General features: G+C 35.5%; 1 protein-coding gene across 1 annotated transcript in view; it reads right to left on the bottom strand.

The window, feature by feature from the left end:
• Nucleotides 1–26167, bottom strand: part of alien (COP9 signalosome complex subunit 2 alien) — a 395054-nt gene that overhangs the window by 266126 nt on the left and 102761 nt on the right. Inside the window, exon 4 of the mRNA XM_090406656.1 lies at nt 13854–13979. Within this exon, the coding sequence (XP_090262782.1) occupies nt 13854–13979 (126 nt within the window). The remainder of the gene's footprint in view (nt 1–13853; nt 13980–26167) is intronic.

Genomic DNA, 26167 nt, shown 5'->3' with positions numbered 1-26167 from the left:
ATTTGAAATTGGAAGTGATCACTATTTAGTCTTGAGCAGGATAAAATTGAATTTCATATTGAAAAGAATAACATGTAAGAAAGTTTTAAAGCGAATAAAAGTTGAGCAGCTCTCAGATGTAAACTGTAGACTAAAATACAGAAATATTATTGAAAAGAAAATGAAAGAGTTTGAGAACAGGAATCAAACCTTGGAGATTCAGTGGCGAACTCTGAAGGAAACATTGATTGATTCTGCCAGAGAGGCATGTGGTGAGGTTGTGTGCAAAGATAAAAAAATCAGAACTCCCTGGTGGACACAGGAAGTTAAAGAGGCAGTGAAGGAAAAGAAGAAAGCATATCAAAAGTTCCTGGCAAATAAGTCAGCTTTTACTCTTACAGAATACAGAGACAAATGTAAGAAAGCTAAACAGTGTATAAAACTAGCTAAACAAAAGTCATGGGAGGACTTTGGCAAGAATATAGAAAATAAATATCAAGAAGGTGGCAAAATATTCTGGAGGTTGTTGAAGAAGCTTAGGAATGGAGGAAAGAGTGCTGTAAAAGGAATTAGAGATGATAAAGGTGAAATGAAAACAGGAGAAAAAGATATCCTTGAAGTATGGAGTAATTACTTTGAAAAACTGCTAAATGAAACAAGCAGTGATGACAGCACAGTGATAAAAAACACTGACCAGGCATGCAGTCAGGAATACATATCCATACTTGAAGTAGAAAAAGCCATCAAAGGCTTGAAATGTGGAAAGGCAGCAGGAGTAGATGATATTCGACCAGAAATGCTGAAGTATGGTGGTATAAGAGTCTTACAGTGGCTGCACTGCATAGTTCAGAAAGCCTGGACAGAGGGACGAATTCCCGATGATTGGAGTAGAGCTCTCATAGTACCCATATATAAAAATGGAAATAAAACTGAATGTGAGAATTACAGAGGTATTTCCCTACTGAGTGTTCCTGGCAAGATCTATGCAAGTATACTTGAAAAACGGTTGAGAAGAATTGTGGAAGAAAAGTTTGGTGAAGAACAAGCTGGATTCAGGCGAAATAGAGGCTGTCAGGATCAGATCTTCACTTTACGACAAATAGTCGAGAAAGCATGGGAATATAACAAAGATCTGTATTTAAGTTTTGTCGATTTGGAAAAGGCATATGACAAGGTGCCAAGAGAGAAGCTATTCAATACGCTGCAGTTATATGGTGTCAATGGGGCATTATATCAAGCAATACTTAGTCTTTATTTGAGTTGTGAGTCAGCAGTTAGAATTGAAGGAAGTACAGGAAGATGGTTTAATGTTAAATCTGGTGTGAGACAAGGATGTACATTATCCCCTCTGTTATTCATTATCTATATGGATCACATTATGAAGGAATGTGGTATTAAACCTGATATCAAAATTGGAGATGCTAATGTCAGCTGTTTGCTTTATGCGGATGATGTTATACTTCTAAATAAATCCGCTACAAGTCTGCAAGATTCTCTGACTAAATTGAATAGCTGTTGTAATAGATATGGTATGAAGGTCAGCAATAAAAAGACAAAGACAATGAAAATAGGCAGAATCATTGAAAATGTCAACTGTGTTGTGAATGGAGAACCTGTGGAACAAGTAAAACATTTCAGCTACTTAGGCACAATTTTTACTGAAGATGGTAAACTAAATATAGAAATAGACAACAGAATCAGCAAAGCTGGTATCGTGGGAAGTCAATTGAATAAATTCATATGGAATAAGAAAGAAATTAGTCGGAACACTAAATTAGCTGTATACAAGACTGTGTTCAAACCAATTTTAACTTATGGATCTGAGAGCTGGGTCAGAAGTAAAACACTTGACCAAAGACTAGAGACCGCAGATATGAGAGTCCTGAGAAAGATTAGAGGCGTGAACAGATGGCATCAATGGCAATATCATATTAAAAATGAGGATATTAGGAAAGAACTTGACATTGTCAGCATCCAGGAATGCGTTAGCAGAGCTAATCTCAGATGGTATGGTCACTTAAATAGAATGGGAGAGGAAAGATTAGCAAAACAAGTGTTCTCTGCCAGGTTGGCAGGAAAACGACCCAGAGGAAGACCAAGATATAGGTGGATTGATACGGTACAAAGTGCCTTAGACGATAGAAATATAAGATCTGATAATGTTGGGGTCTTGACAAGTAACAGACTGATTTGGAGGAAAATTGTAGATAGGAAGTTAGTAATGATGTAATTTTTTTCATGTAGTACTGTCATATCCTGTACACCCCTTGAGGGTACATGGCAGGAATTTGATGATGATGATGATGATGATTTTAGAAACAAAATCTGCAGAGTTTTTAATATGTGAAGAGGAAATTCCAGAAAGATTTCTTAGAAAACTCGTGAGATATTTGGAGAGGTTATAGGTAGGAGAGTGTATGCCCTCAACTATAAGTCTGAGTGGGCAGTTTGTTTTGTGAATCTTGAGGAGACCATACAGTCGAGGGATCAAGGGATGAAGTGACCTAAGAGAAAGATGAATGTTTCTTTGTAACTCCAAGGTGTTTTTTAAAAATTTATTAGTTCTATTGTGTAGTTCAATCATAGGGTCACTATTAATTTCTGAGAAAGTATCACTGTTTAAAAGTTCCAAGATTTTATTATGGTAATCAGACTTGTCTAAGATGACAGTCACATTCCCTTTGTCAGCCGGAAGAATAACGATGTTATTATTATCTTTTAAGGACTTTATAGCTGCTCTTTCAGAGTAAGAAATGTTGTCTGGTGGAGGTCTAGCTTTATTTATGGTGAAAATAGCTTCCATACGGAGGAGGTTAGCTTCTTTGTTAGGTAATAAAGAAGCTGCCTTTTCTATCTTTGTTAAGAGATGTTCTTTAGGAATGGATGTAGGAGCACTGACAAAGTTGAGACCTTTAGAAAGTATGCTTTCTTCTGCCAAAGACAGTTCACGGGAAGACTTATTGATAACGACTTTTTTTTTAAATAGGTAGAGTCAAAATGAGAAGTTTTGCTATCCTGTATATATTTAAGAGAATCATATTTTCTAATGAGGTTGATTTTATTTAAATTCTGTATTTTAGAAGCTTTAAGAGTGCTAATTTCTTTCAAATTGTTCCAAGATGAACTGTCTAGAGAATGAGATAAACATGTTTCATGATAGGTCTTCCTAGAGAAATAAGCGGAAAGACAAGTTTAGTATCACAAATGCGTTCCGATAAAATATTCAGTTTTGCTCTCCTGTAAATCCTTTCAGCTCTAGTGGTTTTTATCGATTCTTTAAAATTAAGGAAGCGTTGAATAATAGAATTGCACTCACAGCTGAAAGGATTTACAGCGTGTAGTATACGTTTGTTTGGAACTCAAGCTTGCATTTTGTTTTCAAACACGCTACTGTCTTTTTGTACTTGTTCTGTTATTACAATTTTAAGTCTCTGTAATTCTTTATATATTTCTTTGATTGTGATACCTTAAGATGTTGATCTATTCAACGAAACTTGTTAACTAGTAGTATCTTTTTAAATATACGTCATCTTTTTTATCTCTCGGTAACAGTCATTAAAGTTTTTTGAATATATATATATATATATATATATATATATTTTTTTTTTTTTTTTAAAAAATAGATTTAATGACTTAAACCGAGATAACTTATAAAGTTTTAATGAGAATAATACACTAGTTTCGGCTTATAACAGCCTTCATCAGGTATTCATTAAAGGAAGAGTATAGTAATAAACATTGAAGTATCTAAAAGACTGGGAATTACAGGTAAAAATTGCCACACATAACTGAAACAAAACCGTTGTATTTTTTCAAGTTGTTCTAATTTTTCGCATTAAAACTTTATAAGTTATCTCGGTTTAAGTCATTAAATCTATTTTTTAAAAATATCACAACAACCGAGTAGAAGTCTATGATTACATACATACATATATATATGTATATATAACCAGCTAAAAAAAAAACAGGTTTATATTTAAAATAACTTGTTATCTTTAACATACATTATACCCAAGGTAAAAAAACTTTCTACATCTATCTCTCATCCTGAGATTTTTATTTAATAAGGTCAAAGCACCTTATGGTAACTTGTTTTGATAAAATATTTATAAGCTCTGTATTACTTAAAACTTAGTATTTCTTAGCCTGGCTCCCAATGATAAGACCTCAATAAAGATCGAATCCAGTCTGGGTAGTGGCCCCTTGCCTTTAATACATAGCATCATACATCTCCTCCAAGAGATGTATGCATTAAGGGTAAATATTAAGAATAGTGATCAGAGCTTATTCTACCTTTACCATGAGTTGTCTTGGACTTGCACTACGTGCAGGCGCAAACTTGACTGACTTGTCTGTTTGCTTACTTGGGAAATGGAGTAAAAAAAAACCAGGTTTATATTTAAAATAACTTGGTATCTTTAACATATATTATACCCAAGGTAAAAAACTTTCTACATATACATATATATATATATATATATATATATACACATATACATATATATATATACACACACACACACATATATTCTTTTTTTCAAAACATTTGTTTATAAAATTTAATTCAGTATGCTTCAAGCTGAATACTCAGTGCTTTGGCCAAATATCAAACCGAATATTTGGTATTCAATTCTTCAGCCAAATCCTGATTTGGTGCATTCCTCGTTAAAAATGCCCTTGAAGATAAATATGAGATCTAGCAATACTGGAGTCCTGACAAATAACAGTCTAATTTGCAGGAATATTGTTGAAGGAAGTTTAGTAGTTTAGTATTCATAAACTAAATGGTGTAATACCTTCCTGTCCCTCTTCCCTCTCCAAGGATAGGACAATGAATTAGGATTTTTTTTTTTAAATTATTAGCTCTACTATTCAATGCAACATTGAACAGTAAGAGGGAAGGTATTACTGCACATTGTTGATGTCTTCTCTTAAACTGAACTGCAATTTTTGTTTAGGTTCTTATATATTTCAGAAAGTTTTCACTGAATGAAACAAAACATCGTATATAAATATCTTTAGAAGATATTAAAGTTAATTCTTTATTCTCTGATGATAATTCAAGAGTCATTAATCAATCTGGAATGGAAATTAGCAATAAATTGGCAAAGTATGTAGACAGGAAAACAGTAAACTTCAACTGGATTCACAATCAGCAGAATAGGTTAGTTATATATGCTAGCTTTTCAGTCTCAATTGTAAGCATAAATGGCAAGTTATATATGGAAACAGATAACATAATTATGGTTGTTATGATGGAAAGCCAGTTTAATAAATTTGTGTGGAAAGTAACCAGCCAAAAGATCCATTCAACATATGGGTCTAAAGTTCAGAAATAACAGTTGATCAAAAACCATAGACCATAGTAAAGAGAGTTCTGAAGAAAACTAAGAGAATGAACAGATGACAACAATGGCAGAACTAACTTAAAAATGAAGAACTTGTTATTAATAATCGAGATTGTGTAAACAGTGTTCAGATGTGAAATGTAAACTCATATATACAAACATTATATCAGAAATGCTGAGTGTGAAAATAAAAATTAAACCTTTCAGATTTAGTGGCAAATTGGAAGAAAATATTCACTGATTTAGTCACTGAAACATGTGAAGTTGTCTATATCCAAAGATAGAATAATCACAACTGCTTGATGAACTCAAAGAATTCACCAACTCATTTGCCAAGACTGCCATTTCAACCCCTCATTCTTTTAAAATGCATCTAATCATTGAACACTTTTGCTCCTCTGCTCAGTACTTCTGATCTGTTAACATTCTGTAACATTTCTAACCATCTGTAGTCTTTTTTTTTTTTTTAGCTACGTACAAAATACTATAGCATGTCTCTGTCTGATAACAATACAAAACATAATTTTTGCACTACTAAAAATTACGGTTCATAAAAATATGGTACTCAAAAAAATAAAAGTAAGGAGGGGGCATGATAACATCAATTTCCAATGGGGTTGGGGTGGGAAGTATCCAAGATGTCCTCAAAAAAATTTAATAATAAGTAATTAAATTGGTACATGCATAGTACATAAAATAAAAAATTAAATTGGAATAAATTTTTAATTAATCTAAAAATAGGTCAATTCTTGCTATTGTTAGCATTCTGGAGTGTGTTAGTAGAGCTAATCTTCGGTAGTATGGTCACTTAAACAGAATAGGAGAGGAAACATTAACAAAACAAGTGTTCTTTGCCAGGTTGGCAAGGAAAAGACCCAGAGAAAAACCAAGATATAGATGGAGTGATACAGTAAAAAGTGCCTTAAAAGACAAAAATATAAGATGTGAAAATATTGAAATCTTGACAGATAACAGATTAATTTGGAGGAAAATTATTAATTAGAAGTTAGTAATGGTGTAAATTTTTGATGTTGTACTATCATAATTATCCTGTACACTACCAAGGGTACATATCAGGAAACTGATAAATAGCAAAAAAAAAAAAAAAAATGGAATTAATTTTTAATAATAAACTGAAATCTAAAGCAAAATGTCTTAAAATGCACCTCAAAATATGCCACTTATCGCACAGACGCCCCAGTGGTTTATTTCTTGGAATTTTGCTGTTAATATGATGCTAAATGTCATTGTAACTTTTTATATTTGGTTCCTTGACAGCAAGTATGAGATATTTTCCTTTTGGATTTATTAGTAGACAGTTGTCAACAAGTTTGCCAGCTAATTCTGTCTGGCTTCTTCAGGTTTAATTAATTAAACAGTTCAATTAATTAAAATTGAAAATGAAGCATAACATCAAGAGCATGGAGGCTCAGTCATTGTTTGTTGATCGCGTTTTATAGTTTTACGCAAAATTAAATTCTGCTAAGCTAAGTGAATTTATTAAGCTTTTCCAAATGTCTTGCAGTATCATGCCTTGATTTCTGTTTAGATTATCTCCTGTCCAGAGTACCACTGCAGCTTCTTTAAAGTTTCTACATCTGAAATCTTCACTGTAAGGCATGGAGCTGTTGTCCCAATCGATGAAGTGGTTCGAAATCGAGAAATTATGGCCTAATCCCGAGGTATCTGTTCTGTTGTTGTTGACATCCCCTATATGTTCTTTTTTTCGGATTTCTAGGCTTCTTGATGTTTGGCCTATATAATTCAGTCCACAGGAACATGGGATGTTATATACACCTGCATACTTGTAGAAGGCAATACTTTCCTTAGGAGATCTTAACATGTGTCGTGTAGTTTGAACAGGTTTGAAGGCAGGCCCTGATGTTGAAAGACCTCATGAGTTTTGCTATTTCTGTTGAAACTGAGCCGGCATAAGGTATGACGATGATGTATACTGCGTGACTGGAGGTTGTTGCTGTAGGTTGTTACTATGGAGAATCTTTTGGATATTTTGGGAGTAACCACTGCTAACTAGAGTTTGAGATATGAGAGAAAAGAGTTCATCAAGGAGATCTTTTTCTTCTGTGATAATATTTGTTGATCTATTTTTAAGCATATATGTAATGCTAAGTTTTTGTGCATGATGGTGAGAAGATTTGAAGTGGAAATAACGTCCAGTGTCTGTAGGTTGTGAGCTTGATTTGTCCATTCTCGTTTTTTATTGGTGTGTCTAGAAAAGGTAGTTGATTATTTTCCAGCTCTAACGTAAACTTGATTTTTTGATGGAAAGAATTTATTTTAAGGAACTCATGTAAGGCATTTTCTGTGTCTTTCCAAATAATGAAGACGTCGTCGTATCTCCACCAGAGACTAATGGCTTCGGATTTATTTTGGAGAGGATGTCAGCTTCTAGTTTTTCCATGACCAGATCTGCATAAGGAGGTGACAAAGGACTGCCCATGGCAAAGCCATCAAGCTGTTCATAATTATATTATTTACTTTAAAATAGTTTGATTTGAGACAATGGCAGAAAAGCTGAGCAATGTCATGTGGATAGAGATTTTATATGATCTTGATAACTTCGACTGGTACGTTTGTGAATAATGACACTACGTCTAGGCTTGCAAGTATGTCTGTATTTGAGATGTTAATACCTTTAAGTTTTTCAGTGAAATGCTTAGAATTCTTTATAAAAGAGTCTGATTTCTTTATGTTATCTTTCAAAAGACTGGCCAGGTATTTGTCTAGTAGGTATGTTGGAGAATTTCTGCCATCGACGATCAGGCGAAGCGGAACTGCAACTTTGTGAACTTTTGGTGCACCATATAAGCGTGGTGTGATGGGTGTAGAGATTTTAGATTTCTCTGTAATTCCGAAGGTTACCTAGTCATATTAGGAGATTAGGCTCTTTTTAGTATTTCATGGTTGGATCTACATCTAATATGTGATATTGAGTTGCCTTTATCTGCTTTTAGGATGATAATATCTTTGTTCTTTCTTAGGTTTGAGAGGGCTCTTCTTTCAGAGGAGGTAATATTACATTTCAGTGGTTTTTGAGGTAGAAAGGATGATGGTGCTTTTTAATCTTATATCATTTGCTATTGTTTCTGAGAATCAAGTAAGACTTTTTTCAATGTTGCTTATGAAATCTATTTTTGGGATGTGATTTGGAGCTATGGTGAAGTTGAAACCTATTTTTTAAAATGTCCGATTCCTGTTTAGAAAGAGTGCAGTCCGAAAGATTGAAAATAACTTTATCATCCACGAGACATGGTCTAGAGTTGCATTTTCTTTGATAAAGTCTATCGAATTTTTTAATTTGCGATTCTTTACTGGATCGAAAAACTTTGTTGTAACTATTTTGCACCATGCGGTCAAGTATGTTCCAAATGTTATTATCTATGTTGTTAGAGATGTCATCAAAAAAAGCATTTGAGGTATTTTACTAAGTATGTATCTGACGTGCTGGATTCTTTCTCAAAGTAAGGCTAAAGAAGTTTTAAAGTAAATCCGTTTCGCTCTTATTGATTTTATCTGCTCTTTAATAACTAGGAACTTAGGAATGATATTAAACTGTCTGCATCTTTTTAGGAAGGTTAGATGGTTTATCAATCTCGCTTTTTTGCATTTTAGTTTTTCAAAAGAATGTATATCTTATGCTTTGTATATCCATCTAGATTTATTCATTGTAACTTTTTATATTTGGTCTCTTGACACTAAGTATGAGATATTTTCCTTTTGGATTTATTAGTAGACCATAGTTATTCATAAATATACAGTTGTCGACAAGTTTAACCAGCTAATTCTGTCTGGCTTCTTCAGGACAAGAAAATAGGTACACTAACGTTTACTGGTAAAAAAGAAGAATAGAGTAACAACAGTTAAATTAATTAAAATTGAAAATGACGAGTAACATCAAGAGCATGGAGTGTGGAGTCTTAGTCGTCGTTTGTTGATCGCGTTTTATAGTTTTCCCGCGAAATTCTGCTAAGTTTAGTGAATTTATTAAGCTTTTCCAAATGTCTTGCAGTATCATGCCTTGATTTCTGTTTAGATTATCTCCTGTCCAGAGTACCACTGCAGCTTCATTAAAGTTTCTACATCTGAAATCTTCTTCAATGTAAGGCATGGAGCTGTTGTCCTAATCGATGTAGTGGTTCGAAAGCGTGACCGGAGGTTGTTGCTGTGGGTTGTTACTATGGAGAAACTTTTGGATTATATTTTTAGAGTACCCATTACTAACTAGAGTTTGAGATATGAGAGAGAGTTCATGGATGATGGGCTAATCCTGAAGTATCTGTTCTGTTGTTGGCATCCCCTATATGTTCTTTTTTTCGGATTTCTAGGCTTCTTGATGTTTGGCCTATATAATTCAGTTCACAAGAACATGGGATGCTATATACACCAGCATACTTGTAGAAGGCAATACTGTCCTTAGGAGATCTTAACATGTGTCGTGTAGTTTGAAGGCAACCCTGATGTTGAAAGACCTCATGAGTTTTGCTATTTTTGTTGAAACTGAGCCGGCATAAGGTATGACAATGGACAATGTATACTGCGTGACCGGAGGTTGTTGCTGTGGGTTGTTACTATGGAGAAACTTTTGGATTATATTTTTAGAGTACCCATTACTAACTAGAGTTTGAGATATGAGAGAGAGTTCATGGATCTGTTCATGGAAAAAATAGAAGCTGACGTCCTCTCCAAAATAAATCCGAAGCCATTAGTCTGGTGGAGATACGTAGATGATGTCCTCATTATTTGGAAAGACATAGAAAATGCCCTACATGAGTTCCTTAAAAAAATAAATTCTTTCTACCAAAAAATCAAGTAAACGTTAGAGCTGGAAAATAACAATCAACTACCTTTTCTAGACACACTAATAAAAAAAGAAGAGAATGGACAAATCAAGTTCACAATCTACCGCAAACCTACGGACACTGGACATTATCTCCACTTTAAATCTTCTCACCATCATGCACAAAAAAGTTAGCATTATACATATGCTTAAAAATAGAGCAACGAATATTATCACAGAAGAAAAAGATCTCCTTGAGACAAAGACAATGTGTGTTTTATTGTCTGAAAATAGCCAAGGTTCTACAGTCGATTTTTCTTGAGTTTACAGGACGTAAAACCTGAGTTTCCAGGAGAAAAACCCACTTGCCCATGGTAGAGATCAACTAACTCGGGAACCAGTCGAAAAAAGCTCAGTAAAAGTTTCTCTAGTTGGTGACTAGAATCGAACTTACGACACTCTCTTTGGGCAATTTAGCACCATGGAAGGCACAGGCCCTATGTATTTATTATAATCATAATTAATTATATAAATGCATAAAGAAATGGAAGAAAGCAGATTTATATTTATTTAATTATTATATACTTATATTATATATTTATATTGCCTTAGTATCCCATAATGCATAGCAGTATACATGTCTGTAAGGATACGTGCCTTGAATTATGGGATACTTAGGCAACTGATGTGAAGTCATTAATGTCTAGATACAAGTAGCCAAGTTGTGAAGTCACTTCATGCGCAAACTTTGTTTGCTTACACTTGAATAAAGGATGAAACCAAGAATATAATTTCTTGGCATCATTAACTTACAATATAACCAAGTGGAAAAACTTTTAACAACTAGCTCTGAGAAGCATTCAGTAAGGTGTGACACCTTTTTAACTTATATATGGGAAATATATGATTTCTACAATACCTCAATATCTCTTGCGGATCTGGCTCCCACTGATGATATTTAATAATGACATTGGGTTTGCTTACTTCCTAGGGAGTAGAGAGCTCCTACTTGGTTGAGGGTTTTGCCTGTCACTGGGTGGAACCACCATGAGTTGCTTGTCCTGGAGTGATTCAGGTCAGGCGTAATGAGTTTAGTAGTGATCTTTTTAGGGTCACTTTGAAACTGGTCTGAGTAGTGGCCCTTCCCATAATGCATAGCATTATACATGTAAGATATGTGCCTTGCATTATGGGATACAAAGGCAATTGATGTGGAGTCATTAGCCTCTATATACACAGTGGGTCCATTAAGTAATGAGATTCATTTTTTTACAGGACAGTCCTTTGAATAAAAGTAACAAACATGTTCATAGTTTTTACCACTAGAGAGTGTTGTAAACGCAAGCGCAAGTTGTGTGTCAGGTGATGTAGCAGTTTTTGTGTGGCAACCATTGAAGTAAAGAGTGGAGTGGAGCATGTCAGAAGTTGTGTCAAGCAAAGAGCTGTGATAAATTTTACTGTGAACTAGGAAAATCTGCAATAGAAATGTACAAGACCTAAAAAAAGTTTACAGCAATGACTGTCTGAGCTGTGCATGAGTGTTCAACTGGTTTTCAACATTTAAAGAGGGGGGGGGGGAACTCCCTGGATAATCGTCCACATTGTGGATGACTAGTTTCTGCACAGGCAAATGAAAATGTGGTGAAGGCTAGTAAAACTATTGCCCATGGCATGCGCAAATAACCACTAGACTACTCACTGTACAGCTTGATGTCAGTAACGAAACAGCTAAATTAATCTCAGAAAGAGATTTGCACAATAGAAGATTTGTTCGAAGTTTATGCCGTGCAAGCGCGCGCGCACACACACACACACACACACACACACACACACACACACACACACACACAGAGAGAGAGAGAGAGTATAGGGTTGCATGTTGTCAAAATGTCATCCATGCAGTTGATCAAGATTGTGATATGTTGCAAAGAATTGTCAATGGTGATGAAAGTTGGTGTTTTCAGTTTGACCAGGAAATGAAAGTTATAAAAATCAGATGTTAAGAAAATTGTCATTGTTTTTTTAACGCTGCTGGAATTATCCACCACGAATTTGTTCTTAAATGCACCACAGTGAATAGTCAGTATTATTTAGGAGTAATGCAACATCAGAATGCCCACGTGCGATACGTTAGGAAAGAAGTTCCACAACAATTGGTTTCTGTTGCACAACAACTTGCTGGTGCACTGTTCGCTGCATGTGAATCAGCTTCTGGCTTCAAAGTTGATCTATATGATCGACTTCTGCAGACTTTTCCTCTCCCCAAAGATGAATTGCAACTTGAAAGGGGAGTGCTTCAGCAACATTGAAGACATCCAATGTGTGACCTAGGCATTGAAGGAGGTTCCTGTTCAGCACTTCTACCGTGCCTTCGAACACTTGTAGATCAGATGTCAACGTTGTGCAGAGTTGTAGGGAGATTATTTTGAATCTGTCTAATTGACAATTCCAAATATGGTTCTTTGTTTTGATATACTAACTGTTATCTCATTACTTAACAGGCAGACTGTGTACAAGTAGCCTAGTCGTGAAGCCACTTCAAGCGCAAACTTTGTTTGCATACATCTGGATAAAGGATGAAACCAAGAATATAATTTCTTGGGCTTCCTTAACTTAGTAAATCAAGTGAAAAAAATTATGAATAATGCATGCCAGTCACCATTGTGTACTGTAGTAGCATGCAGTGTTTTTGTCATGAGCAGTAGCAGTTTCACTGTTGGCTCTTGACTGATGTTAGATTTTACACCTAAAGAAAACAAAGCCTGGCCTAACATTTTGATAATAGATATAAATACATATATGACAGGTGTGGCCACAATATGGCTCCACGCGTCTCTTCATGATCTACCAGGAAAAAATAAACAGAAAGAGAAGAGGAGACAACAAAAAAGAGGAACAAAGTAAAAAAGAGAGAAGAGAGAGAGAGAGAGAAAAACAGGGTTAATAAAAATTACTGCAATAAATCTTGTCTATTCTTTTTATAGACTACGAGTGGTCTTAGGAACTTCATTTCTGCAGCTTCCACTTGTCTTATCTCGTTCTCCCCAAGTCCATGTTTCACTGCCATATTTCAGAATTGGTTTGGCTATTATTTTATATAGTTTTATTTGGATTGTTCTAGACATCTGTTTACTGAAGTGTCTATTCAAAGTTCCAATAGGAATTTTTGCTTTTTACATGCAATGTCGATTTCTTCATTGGGGCTTATGTAATTTCCTAAATATTTAAATTTGTTCACATCTTAAAGATAGTAAAAAAAATGTGGTATGTTGGCATTTTGAATTCAGAATGACAGAACAATTTTTGTGAAAATGGGATGGTCCAGTTCAAAACAGAATGGATAGGCAAGTTTCAGAAGTGAGTGATTTGCATCTAGTATGTAAATTGGGCCTAAAAATAATACATGACATGTGGCATTTAAGAAACATGGTAACAAAATCCTATGCATAACATCTCCATGTTTGGGTAAGGCATGACTATATAACATGTGCACACACACACAGAATGGAACTTTTCAGCATAGTCACTCATTGAAATCTAGTTAATAACTAGATTTCAATTAGATATAATGCATTCAAGCACCTTAAGCAATCAAGGTAGTTAAAGTGCTGCCAGTTCCACTAGCTGCCAAACATACTTTATAGTATACTATAAAAACACAATATGAAACAGCAGAAAATAATAAATATGAAAGTTTAAAATAATGAGAGTAAATAAGAATAACATACCTGCTTTGAAGTTGATATATAATCTAAAATTGAGTTAATGGATTTTTCTGAATAATTTCGCGTCACGGCACTTTTTATATAAGTTAGGAGCTGTTTATACCGATTCATCATTTCACCATGGTTACCCTAAAAAAAGGCAGTGCAAAGGAAAACTATTATAATGTTGAAACATGTTTAAAAAATTGACATTTTTATTATTTTAATTAATTTTTAATGTGAATCTCGTACACACAAAAATTGTAAACTTACAATGCATTAGTATGGAATGGAATGAAGGTTAATATACTCCAAAAAATCTGCTCCAGAACCTTTTTTTCAAATTAGTTCAGACCAAGGTTTCAGTTTCAAGTCTTTCATCAGCAAGATGGTGGTGATCTCACACTAGGTGATAAAAATCATCTACCACCTAGATGACATTTGCACAGTGTCTATCATGCTTTGAAATCATTCAGAGTCATGGCACCCACAACACACTCTGGCAACCAATTCTGCTCATTCACTACTCTCCAAGCAAAAAAAAACCTAGTTCTAACACCCTTGCTAACTGTACTCTTATTCAAGTTCCAAGGATGGCCCCTAGTTCTCCAACCACCAACATGTTCTGAAAAATTTCCTTTGAATTAATCTTGTAAAAACACTTCAGTAATTTGTAGGTCTCAATCATATCACCACTTTTCTGACTGTCAACCAGTTTCTATAATCCACAAATCTTCAACCTGTTCTCGCAAGGCTCAATTCCATAATAGACCTGCTAGCATCTGGTTCATTTTTCTCTGCATCCTCTCGACCTAAAAAGTTCCTCTAGCCAACAACTGGAGTCATCGAACGAACCTGGGTGATTCTTTGGGTAGCATAGCGTGAGGAGTACAAACACCACTTCCACTGAGCTACATATACACCAAAGTAATGGTGGGATTCGAACTCACACAAGAATATAATTTCTTGGCATCTTTAATTTATAGTATAAACAAGTGAAAAAAACTTTCAACATGAAGATGTACTTCATTGACTGAACCTTAATCCCAACTGCTGCTTTACCATCCCTAAAGTTTGGTAAATCGTCATCCTCAACTGTATTAAATAAGCTGTATCGTAAATAATTTATTTTAATGATCATTTTCTGCACACCAGTTTTAAACTTAAGAAACATACAACAACACGTTGAGGATTTCTAATTAGATGCACGCGCTCTGCTGTTTTGTTAAAATTCCTTTATGTAAGATGAAATATCTGTATAAGAAATAATTTTCTACTGTGGTACACATGAGATTGTATAATTATGGAAACTCCACAGGTCTCACTCGAAAAGAAAACTTTCATGTTTAGTCATCAATGTACAACTTCCAGCCATTTGTTTATATTTATTTATTTCCTGCCATTTCCTTTGTGTTCCATTCTCTGCCATTTAGAAACAGAAAACTTTTTGTTTTTGCAGTTTGGCATGGGTCCTGTATAGACCTTCAAGAGTTTGTCAATAAGATTAACAACCTTCATCATTGTATCCAGTTCACTCAAGTTAGAAGAAGACAATCAATAACCAGATGGTAACCTTCACTTCTCAGTATTCAGAAAGAAAACACATACTGGACTTTACATTCATCCTCTTTTACACCATCATAATGTCAAAAATCTGGCATCATTAAGATTTTAGTACATCAAGTACATTCTCTTTGCCTCACTCAATTGCAGCTCTCCCAAAAAATAAGTCACATGAAGTCCACCTTCCTTACTAATGGTTTTACCAAATCAACAACCAGCCCATATCCTGAATAGAAATATGGAAAGCAACAATTATTATTAGCTTTGCTCTTTTCTCCAATGTTTCATAAAACAAAAATCCTTTTGTTTCTTTCTTCCTCTCCATGCTGTGAGATGCACAAACAAGCTCCATTGTCCAATGTCCAATTTTGAAATCTGTCTACATCACTAAGTGAAACTTTAGCTTCATGCTCGGTCTTGAACTATATAGCCATTACATTTTTTTCTGATCACTACTGCCTAACTTCATTTTCAGATAATTCAGATGTTTTAGTCCTATTTGTCTCAGTAATACCAAGCATGTTGATGGAGTAGTTCTACAATTCTTCTGCATTATTCTCCCTGGCAACTCCACAAAAACTAAGAGTCTTATTTAACTTGACAATACTCACCGGCATGACATTCCATCATGCTGTACCATCACATTTATCAGTATTTTTTTTTTAAGTCAATAGAGAATACAATTTAGTCAACTAAGTCCCAAACTGCCTGCCCATTTTCATTTGTCTAGTATTTGTATAAATACTTAATAACACAGTGTACAAGATGAGAAACATGACAATGTACAAAGACAAAGTTAATCTTTCTATTAATAACTTTAGGTAACATTATCCAAAGAACTTTAGCTCCAGAGTAATTTAATGTCATATTCCATATATCTAAAGAATATGGCAAGAAAGCATTTCATAAATCTAAACAAAACTCTTATGCAAACATTTGAAAGAAAGTTTTTTTTTACCTTAATAATTTATCTTAAAAATGCAAAACAATTCCCAACACGAACATTGTTAATATATTGCGATTCTAGTCTTAGTGCTTCAGGAGAGCAGATGTCAAGACACTTGTCTATGGCATGTCAGTTCCAGATTTTTGTGGATGGCTACAATGAAATGGCTATGCTGAGTCCTGGAGAATGTATTTCCTTCTTCTAAAAAGCTTCTTCTAAAAAGATGTTTGTTAAAGATACCAAGCTATTTTATATGTATATAAATATAAACTTGGTTTTAATCCATTTCCCAAGTAAGCAAACAGACAAGTAAGTCAAGTTTGTGTCTGCAAGTAGTGCAAGTCTGGGCGTAGCACCTTATGGTAACTTGTTTTGGTAAAATATTTATAAGCTCTGTATTACTTAAACCTTGGTATTTCTAAGCCTGGCTCCCACTGATGAGACTTCAATAAAGGTCGAAACCGATCTGGATAGTGGCCCCTTGCCTTTAATGCATAGCATCATACATCTCCTCAAGGAGATGTGCTTTGCATTAAGGGTAAATACTAAGAATAGCAATCAGAGCTTATTCCACCTTTACCACGAGTTGCACTATATGCGGAGTCGCCCAGACTTGCATTACTTGTAGGTGCAAACTTGACTTACTTGTCTGTTTGCTTAGGTGACTTGGGAAATGGATTAAAACCAAGTTTATATTTATATACATATAAAAATAGCTTGGTATCTTTGACAAACATTTGAAAGTTATATATAGAATGTGAATCATCTACTCTTTAGCCTAGATAAATGAGTAGTAAGCTCATTGTCTTAAATTCACCAATGATGAAATCAGTGTTTTATCTAAAGGGTATGATTTCTCTACCACAAAGAAAACTCTTTATACTGATTTTATAATGCAGATAAAAAAAAGAACCTTCTACATAACATTCTCTCTCTCTGATTCAATATCAATTTTTGTTTTGAAGTGGAACACTTTATATAATACAAAGTTAATCACTCCTTATTGCTCCACTTGGTTTCATTATGTTCATGGGTTGCTATCTAGTGATAATGAAATTGTATTGTATCCTACAATAAAATTCATGCTAGAAAAAGAAAATAATGGAGCCCTTCCTTTTCTGAATTCACTTGTAAAAAGGGAAATTGATGGCTCTCTCTCTCTCTTAGATTTCCTGTTTAGAAGCAGCTGACATTTTCCAGAAAATGCATTCTCCAGGACTCAACGTAGCCATCTCATTGTAGCCATGCACAAAAATCTGGAACTGACATGCCATAGGCAAGTGTCTTGACATCTGCTCTCCTGAAGGCACTAAGACTAGAATCACAATATATTAACAATGTTCGTGTTGGGAATTGTTTTGCATTTTTATCATACCAGCAGAAGCTCTCATTACTGTATATATATATGTATGTCACTTCCCCATTGGGTGGGCTCATTAACAAAAAGTGTATACGGCATGCTAGTTGCAACTTTTTCAGTAGAATTTTAAAATTAGCATTTGGAAATTATCTTAATGACATTGAAAATCTCAAATGCAATTCAAACTGATTTCAAGCAGATAAATGAGTAGTAAGCTCATTGTGTCTTAAATTGTTTTCCATTTGGAATCGGGATATACACTGCTTGAAAAGAAGGCAACAGACACCACAGTGTGAGGAACAAACAGCCATGGTGCCCACCTTAATAAGACGTAGGATCCCTTTCACTGTGATGACTGAGCAATTCTACAGGGCATACTTTCCACAAGTATATAATAGCAATCAATGGGAATTTTGGACCATTTGTCCTGTAGACATGTAACAAGGTCCTGAATTGTTGTGGAGTGAATGTCCCTTAATCTCACCTGACACTCCAGTCCATCCCACAGATGTGCAATCAAATTGAGGTCATGGCTCCTCTGTGGAGGCCAGTCAAATGTGATGACATTTATGTCCACAAACAAGTACAGCAGCCTTAAGACATACACATTATCTTGCTGAAAGAGACAATGGTCAGTTTTGTAGAAATACCACAAAGTAGGAAGCATTGTCCAGAACGTTTAGATACCTCTTGGAGTTCAATGTTCGTGGCACCACAGAGGTCTGAGGCCAATTCAGGAAAAACATTACCATACCATCACAACTACCACCTCCAAATTTCATAATTGGGGTTATGCACTCTGGTTAGAGATGTTCACAGGCATTCACCACACCCATCCATCTACTCGGTAGAGGGTGTAAAGTAATTTGTCACTCAAAACATAGTTTTCCAAGTTTCCATGCCCATCATACATACTTTTTGTACCACTGAAGATGATGCTGCATGTTGGTTCAAGTAATGTGGGGCTTGCATATTGTGTTCCTACCATGGAAAACCATATTGTGACCCTCGGTTCTGAATGTTTTTGTGCAGATTCATGTTCCAGTCAAATGCCTAGAACTCTGCATTCAATGTGATGGCTGATGAATGCCAATTTTTGCATATTATCCTTCATAGTACCCTACAGTCACATTCAGTGAGTGTGATGCATCGTCCACTGCAAGGAGCACTTGCAGTTGACTCCCTGAATTTCCAATCTCAGTATGATATCACTAATTGTTGACCTGGGATTGCCCAATTTGTCAACAGTTTACCAAACAGATAGGACTGCAACATGCCACCCTGTCAGTTTCCTTCTCATAGCCATTTCTCCTGGATACTGTTGCACTGACACATTGGAACATCATAATCCTCCAATTTATACTGGCTACAAACACGATTCATAACATGGCACAATGCACCTTGTCCCATGGGATGTCCATTGACTTCTTTCCAAGCAGTGTATATGTGTGCGCGCATATACACACATGTATATACATCTGTATTTTCTTTAGACAAATTGTTTGCTTTTAGCACCCAGCGACTGCATTATAAATAGTTGCTGCTGCTTATTTCATGGAATTATAAATTTGAACAAATGTTAAGACAATTGTTTTTAGTTAGATACTGCATTTTGCAGTACCATAAACAGTTTTGCTTATGCAGCATAGTGCCTGTTAGAGGGGACGTGTGTTGCAGTAGGTAAAATCATTTTTATTCCAGTTGTCTATTCAAACTAATTGTTGCCAAATATATTACATAGACTGTAGAATGTCTCTGCTGTAGTTAGTGATAAAATAATGCTACTTGTTTTTTCTTGTCTGCAGTATGGTGTCTGTTGGGGAAAGGATGTTGTTCACTGTATAGCAGACCTGCACAACTTGATTGTCTTTGAGGGCCAAACCCAACTTGGACCACCTGACCAAGGGCCAGATCACTTCAGACCTAGAATTTTAGACTAGTCCACTGCAGCTAAACTTAAGTAAATTTGTTAGTAGGTCTACAGTAAATACTAATTAATATGCATATTTAAACTTTTTAGAGAGTTACAATTAAATTTATAATCAAAATTATTTACAAACAGATATAGCTGCAAAATTTCTCAATAAAAACCACTTAAACATAAACACAAAGTTTACTAATAATTTCACCGAGAATATCACACTTATTCGCAGTGAAATATCAGTGACTGAATGTCACACTGTGATATTCAGAATGTCACAATGCGACACATTGCATTTCTTTGTTGCCACTATTTTAACGAAGTTTGGTGTCATGTTTGAAGTGACCATTCTTTTAATGGCCTCTAAATTGATATCACTTAAAAATGAACGCTGTTTGGTTTTGTTCAAGTTCATGACCGAAAACGTGTGTTCAAACGTATATGTGCTCCCAAACATACAAAATACCTGGTGGCAGTATCCGTGTTATAAATAACTATTTTAATTTCCTGACATTTCTATCTTCATATTAAGATCATCATCTGGAGTATATACAAATATACAAGAACAAGCTGAGTTACATGGCATACAATAAGCTAAAGAAACAATGATTTGATCACAGGTTATTCTACTCGCATGACCTCTAGTCAAAAAAAAAAAATTTTACAACCTAATTATTTAGAAACTACATCAAAGCTAAATTCCATTTAACATAACATGAGAAAGACATTCTTTTTTTTATATAGATAGTCTTCTTTCAGTAACAATGATGTCCTATTTTTTTATCATTACAATACAATTGTTATGTTTTAGTGGAAAGGCTTAGACATTGGTTATGCATTATTATTAAATAGTTTAGGGAAATAACAACGTAGACTAGGATATACATTAAAATAACTTTTTAATACAAATCCAATATTTCGGCAACGTCACGTTGCCATTTTCAACAGGAACTTGTGAGCAAGACACATGCACGCAGGCACAGCAAACAGTAAATGAGGATGAAGCAAAAAGCTATTTTTTCTCCTAAAGTCCTACTGGTGCCCCCTAATGGGCAATGTTGGTATTCTTGGGCGATTGGGCTGAGGTCTTCTGATGGAGGTTTCCCAAATTTGAGGCAGTCTCATGCAGCCAAATTTGTTGAGGTTTGGATTGTTTCTTAGGGCTGAGGCTGATTCCATGAAAAGCCTTTCGTACTTGTATTTACTACGGTGAATGATCGTGGCTTTCTTCCACCATATTCTATGGCAGGTATCCAGAGCATGGTCTTCAAGACCAGAGGAGCTGTATCGGTGGAACCAGATGTAGTCCTCGTGTTCTGTAATTCTGATATTGGCTGTCCTGCTTGTTTGGCCAAAGTAAAACAGCTTACAGCTGCAAGGAACCTGGTATACACCAGGTAGGTCTGGGGGGGGGGGGGGAGGTTGGTCTTTAGTGGAACGGATAAGGGATGCCAATTTCTTATATGGTCTGTAACAAGTAGTTAAGCCGTGTTTTTTTAGGATTTTTGTAATTTTTTCTGAGGTGCCTCTGATATAGGGTATGGTGATGGATTTAGAGTAATCCTTGTTGTGAGGGGGGAGTTGTGGTTTATTGGTTTCAATATTTTTTGGATTGTTTTGGGAGGGTAGCCATTGGCTGAGAAAGTGTTGAGAATGTGGTTTAGTTCTGTGGTTAGGGCATTGTCATTTGAACAGATAAGTTTAGCCCTGTTGTGTAGTGTCTTAATGACACCATATTGTTGTGAGGAATGGTGGTGGGATTGTTGGTGAATGTATCTGCCTGTATGGGTGGGTTTTCTATAGACTGAGAAAACCAAGGTTCCATCAGGCTGGCGGGTGACTAGTGTGTCTAAGAAAGGAAGGCAGTTTTCTTCTTCTTCCAAGATGAATTTGATTCTGGGGTGTTGGTTGTTTAAGCGTGTTAGGAAGGAGAGGAGTGCATCGGAGCCATGTGGCCAAATAGTGAACACATCATCTACATATCGAAGCCAAATACATTTGGCTTCGATAAGTAGCCAAATGTATTTATGTAGCTTCGATATAGCGAACACATCATCTACATATCGAAGCCAAATACATTTGGTTTATGTAGATGATGTGTTCGCTATTTGGCCACATGACTCCGATGCACTCCTCTCCTTCCTAACACACTTAAACAACCAACACCCCAGAATCAAATTCATCTTGGAAGAAAAAAAAAACAACTGCCTTCCTTTCTTAGACACACTAGTCATCTGCCAGCCTGATGGAACCTTGGTTTTCTCGGTCTATAGAAAACCCACCCACACAGGCAGATACATTCACCAACAATCCCACCACCCTTCCTCACAACAATATGGTGTCATTAAGACACTACACAACAGGGCTAAACTTATCTGTTCAAATGACAATGCCCTAACCACAGAACTAAACCACATTCTCAACACTTTCTCAGCCAATGGCTACCCTCCCAAAACAATCCAAAAAATATTGAAACCAATAAACCACAACCCCCCCCTCCTCACAACAAGGATTACTCTAAATCCATCGCCATACCCTATATCAGAGGCACCTCAGAAAAAATTACAAAACTCCTAAATAAACAAGGCTTAACTTCTTGTTACAGACCATATAAGAAATTGGCATCCCTTATCCGCTCCACTAAAGACCAACCTCTCCCCTAGACTTACCTGGTGTATACCAGGTTCCTTGCAGCTGTAAGCTGTTTTACTTTGGCCAAACAGGCAGGACAGCCAATATCAGAATTACAGAACACGAGGACTACATCCGGTTCCACCAATACAGCAACTCTGGTCTTGCAGACTATGCTCTGGATACCCGTCATAGAATACGGTGGAAGAAAGCCACGATCATTCACTGTAGTAAATACAAGTACGAAAGGCTTTTCATGGAATCAGCCTCAGCCCTAAGAAACAATCCAAACCTCAACAAATTTGGCTGAATGAGACTGCCTCAAATTTGGGAAACCTACATCAGAAGACCTCTGCCCAATCGCCCAAGAATACCAACATTGCCCACTAGGGGGCACCAGTAGGACTTTAGGAGAAAAAATAGCTTCCTGCTTCGTCCTCATTTACTGTTTGCTGTGCCTGTGTGCAAGTGTCTTGCTCACAAGTTCCTGTTGAAAATGGCAATGTGACGTTGCCGAAATATTAGATTTGTATTAAAAAGTTATTTTAATGTATACCCTAGTCTACGTTGTTATTTCCCTAAACTATTTAATAATAATTGTTATGTTTGATTTAGGATTCTGGATTATCTACAGTCCTATTTCTAGTCAACTCTTGGAGAGAAAGGTTCCGTGGGTAGAATATGTGCCTTCCATAAGCTTGGGATTTTTAGACCATCATTATTGTTCAGATTGGGGACTAAAAGAAAGGAGTATCCAACAAACTTTTAAATTTATCCTGATCCAGAATAGAATAAAACTCTTGTAAAGTACTCTCCCTATGCTTGACCCGATAGTTTTCAGAACACTGGAGATCAATAGCTTCCATCTGGAGTTCGACAGGTAGAATATATGCATGTCCTACCTGTCGGGTCATTTTCTATCGAAGCAAATTTCCATTTACTTCGACAGAAAATGGATCCTCAATCGCTTTTATGTGAACTTCGTCTTCATTACTCAATGGCATTCTTTTCTGAAACTCCTCACTTAGAAGTGATATGTGCTTCTTATATTTTCCACCCACCATTGAATGATATTCTGATGGAATATTCTGTCGACAAGTTAAGAAATGTGACATATCCCCCTTAGCAAGTTGATTTTCAAACAAACTTAATTTCATTTTGAATGCCTTTATAAGAGACATTAACTGAAAAACAAACTTATTATTTCCTTGAAGTTGTAAGTTAAGATCATTCAAGTGACCCAAAATGTCACACAAGAAAAATAAATCTTGATTCCATTCTTCATCCATTATTTCTATGAATATTTCCATATCTTCTTGAGATTCCAAAATTACTGCGGCTCAACCAACGTACATCAATGTGGTATGGTAGATCCCCGTACTCAGCATCATTTTCTTCTAGAAATGCCTGAAACATAGTGTTTCAAACCTTGAGCTCGAATATAGTTGACCAGAGCAAATACTACTTTAATCACATGATCAAACTGCAAAACCTTTGAACATAACACTTGCTGATGAATTAGGCAATGAAATTTTGTCAATAATTTACCTGCATACTGTTCAATAAATGTTACAGCACCAACATTTTTTCCACACATCAGTGCAAACTGCTACTAAATTCTTGAAATTTAAGGATAGTTTTTCGGTTACACACATCTTTACATTTTCTATGATCTCCTTTCCTGCTGTTCTTCCTTTAATTGAACACAAACCAGCAAGCTCCTCTGTCACCACAACCTTCTTATTAAAGCCTCTTACATAAATTAAAAGCTGTGCAGTATATTTCACGTCAGTACTTTCATCCATAGAAAGTGAATAATAGACAAATTCACTAGCCGATTTTTGCAGGTTATCTTTAAGATTCTCGGCAATATCGGCCACCCAGCACTGAACAGTCATAAAGGACAAACTGATATTTCCAAAGTGATTTTTCTTATCAGGACACAATTCGGAAAAGGCAATCATCAGACACTTTTTTTTTTTTTTTTTAATCAACTCTCCCTCAGTAAATGATTCGCCAGCACAAACTATTTCTTGTGATATTTTTAAGTTTACCTTTGTGGCAACTTCATTTGCAAATGTCACTTTTTTTAAAGGCTTGTTGCTCACCGCTAAGGACTTTCAATAAATTTGCTGCTTTTATTTGCATCCAAACTTGCCAAAGGTTAGGATGCTTCGATTCAAAATGACGTCTCGGATTGTACTCTTTTGGCACAACGATAGATTCCCAGCAAACAATGCACACTATTTTGTCCTTAAACAACATAAAAAAATATTTGTTTGTCCACTCAGGATTAAATGCTCAATGTTCCAAATCTATTTTATGCTTTTTACTTAAGCTCATTGTGTTGAGATTGACAATATTAATTACAAAAAACTAATGATGAAAAACTCACAATAATGCAGGTTATGGTAACAGTTATGTAATGTATTGCTCCTGTTACATCCTGAATGAAGAACCTTTAAAAGGAAACAATTCATTCAGGATTTAACAAGTCAGAAAAATAAGCTGAGAGAAAAAACTTGTACTTGAGCAGAAGAAATAAAGTACTAACTGTAAATAGAATTAGAATTACCTCCTTTTAGTAGAATTGTAATACTATGTAAAGAACTTTATGTCAGATTAATGATTCTATGTAAAAGAAATATTAGGTTAAATTTGTGTCCTATTAAGCTATCTCAAATAACATAAGTCGCCAGACAGGTAATGAGTAACAGTGCAAAGGTCACGTCTGAGACGCACGTATCAGTCGTAACGTCGGAGGCTACAGCATACTTGGAAAATAACGTAAGTGCCTTTTCTTGAAGACAGCACCTAACAGCAATAAGGAGAGTAAGAATCATCTTAAGGGAATTAAAACTAAGGGTCGTGCGAAAAAAAGAACACAGCAAAAAAATTGTGCTAGAACATAGAATATAAGGCAATGCATGCCACATTACAAGGCTTTTTGTTCCAGATTTCATCTCGAGGATTCTTGACCGGTGGTCAGAGAAAAGATGAGCAACGGTTCTATGATGTCGGACAGCAGGCCGTTTTCCTGATTATGCTGAACAAGATTCCACACGGGGCCATACGTGAATCATCTGCCTATGCAGAAATCGTGCCAGCTGCTATGTTCCCATCGGAAAGGACCAGAGATAGCCCATAGTCACGGAAGAAAATAGTTAGAGTCCCGCAGCAGTAGAAAGGACGACGTAGCCAAAAGCCAGGTGCTGAGATAGCCGATCGAAGGATGACCAGAACAACATGTGGTAGTTAACAGACCTTTGGAAAGAACTGGATAATGTAGAGATCATTGTTATTTGTTACGGAAGTGATAGAAGATAGAAATTTATGTTTGATTAAGTAATGTGGACAATCTTTAGAGAACTTGGATAAGATTTCGTATTTGAGACAGCAAATTCTGTTGGACAAGGAATTGTCAGGAATGAATCTAATTGTATGTGACTGAAGTAATAAGTGTATTTTGTTTAGTAGATAACCTTAACTGAGAAAGCAACAAGTTGTATAGTATGTACTCTATGAATAGCATGCATGAGAGAATCTTAATTTAGTGTAATATTGTCATTGCTTTCTATTGTTCTGTGTGATTAACAATTTGATCTGTCTAGGTGAACTTGATTAATTTAGAATCGTGAGAATTATCTTAGCATGAGATTTAACTTAGCAAGAGATTTAGAAGCTTTAGTAATTTGATCCAATTTAGTTGTAATTGTCATTTAGTTCCAATAAACATGTTTTATTGCATATGCCTGAATTCGAGATATCAAATTACCACTTATAAAATTAAAACCATAGCGTGAGAAATTTTAGATATATATGTTTAAGTAATAGATCATTGGTCACGACTGCAAAATACTGATATCTATTTAAGTCTGTGTTAGAGTGTATGCCAGTGAATCTAGAAACATTTCCTG

Source organism: Typopeltis vanoorti, chromosome 16 (genome assembly GCF_054136105.1).
Source record: "Typopeltis vanoorti isolate ZY-2024b chromosome 16, IOZ_Tvanoo_1.0, whole genome shotgun sequence".
Taxonomy (NCBI): Eukaryota; Metazoa; Arthropoda; class Arachnida; order Uropygi; family Thelyphonidae; genus Typopeltis; species Typopeltis vanoorti.
Note: the sequence above shows the minus strand (reverse complement) of the source record. Positions and strands in the feature narration are given on the sequence as shown.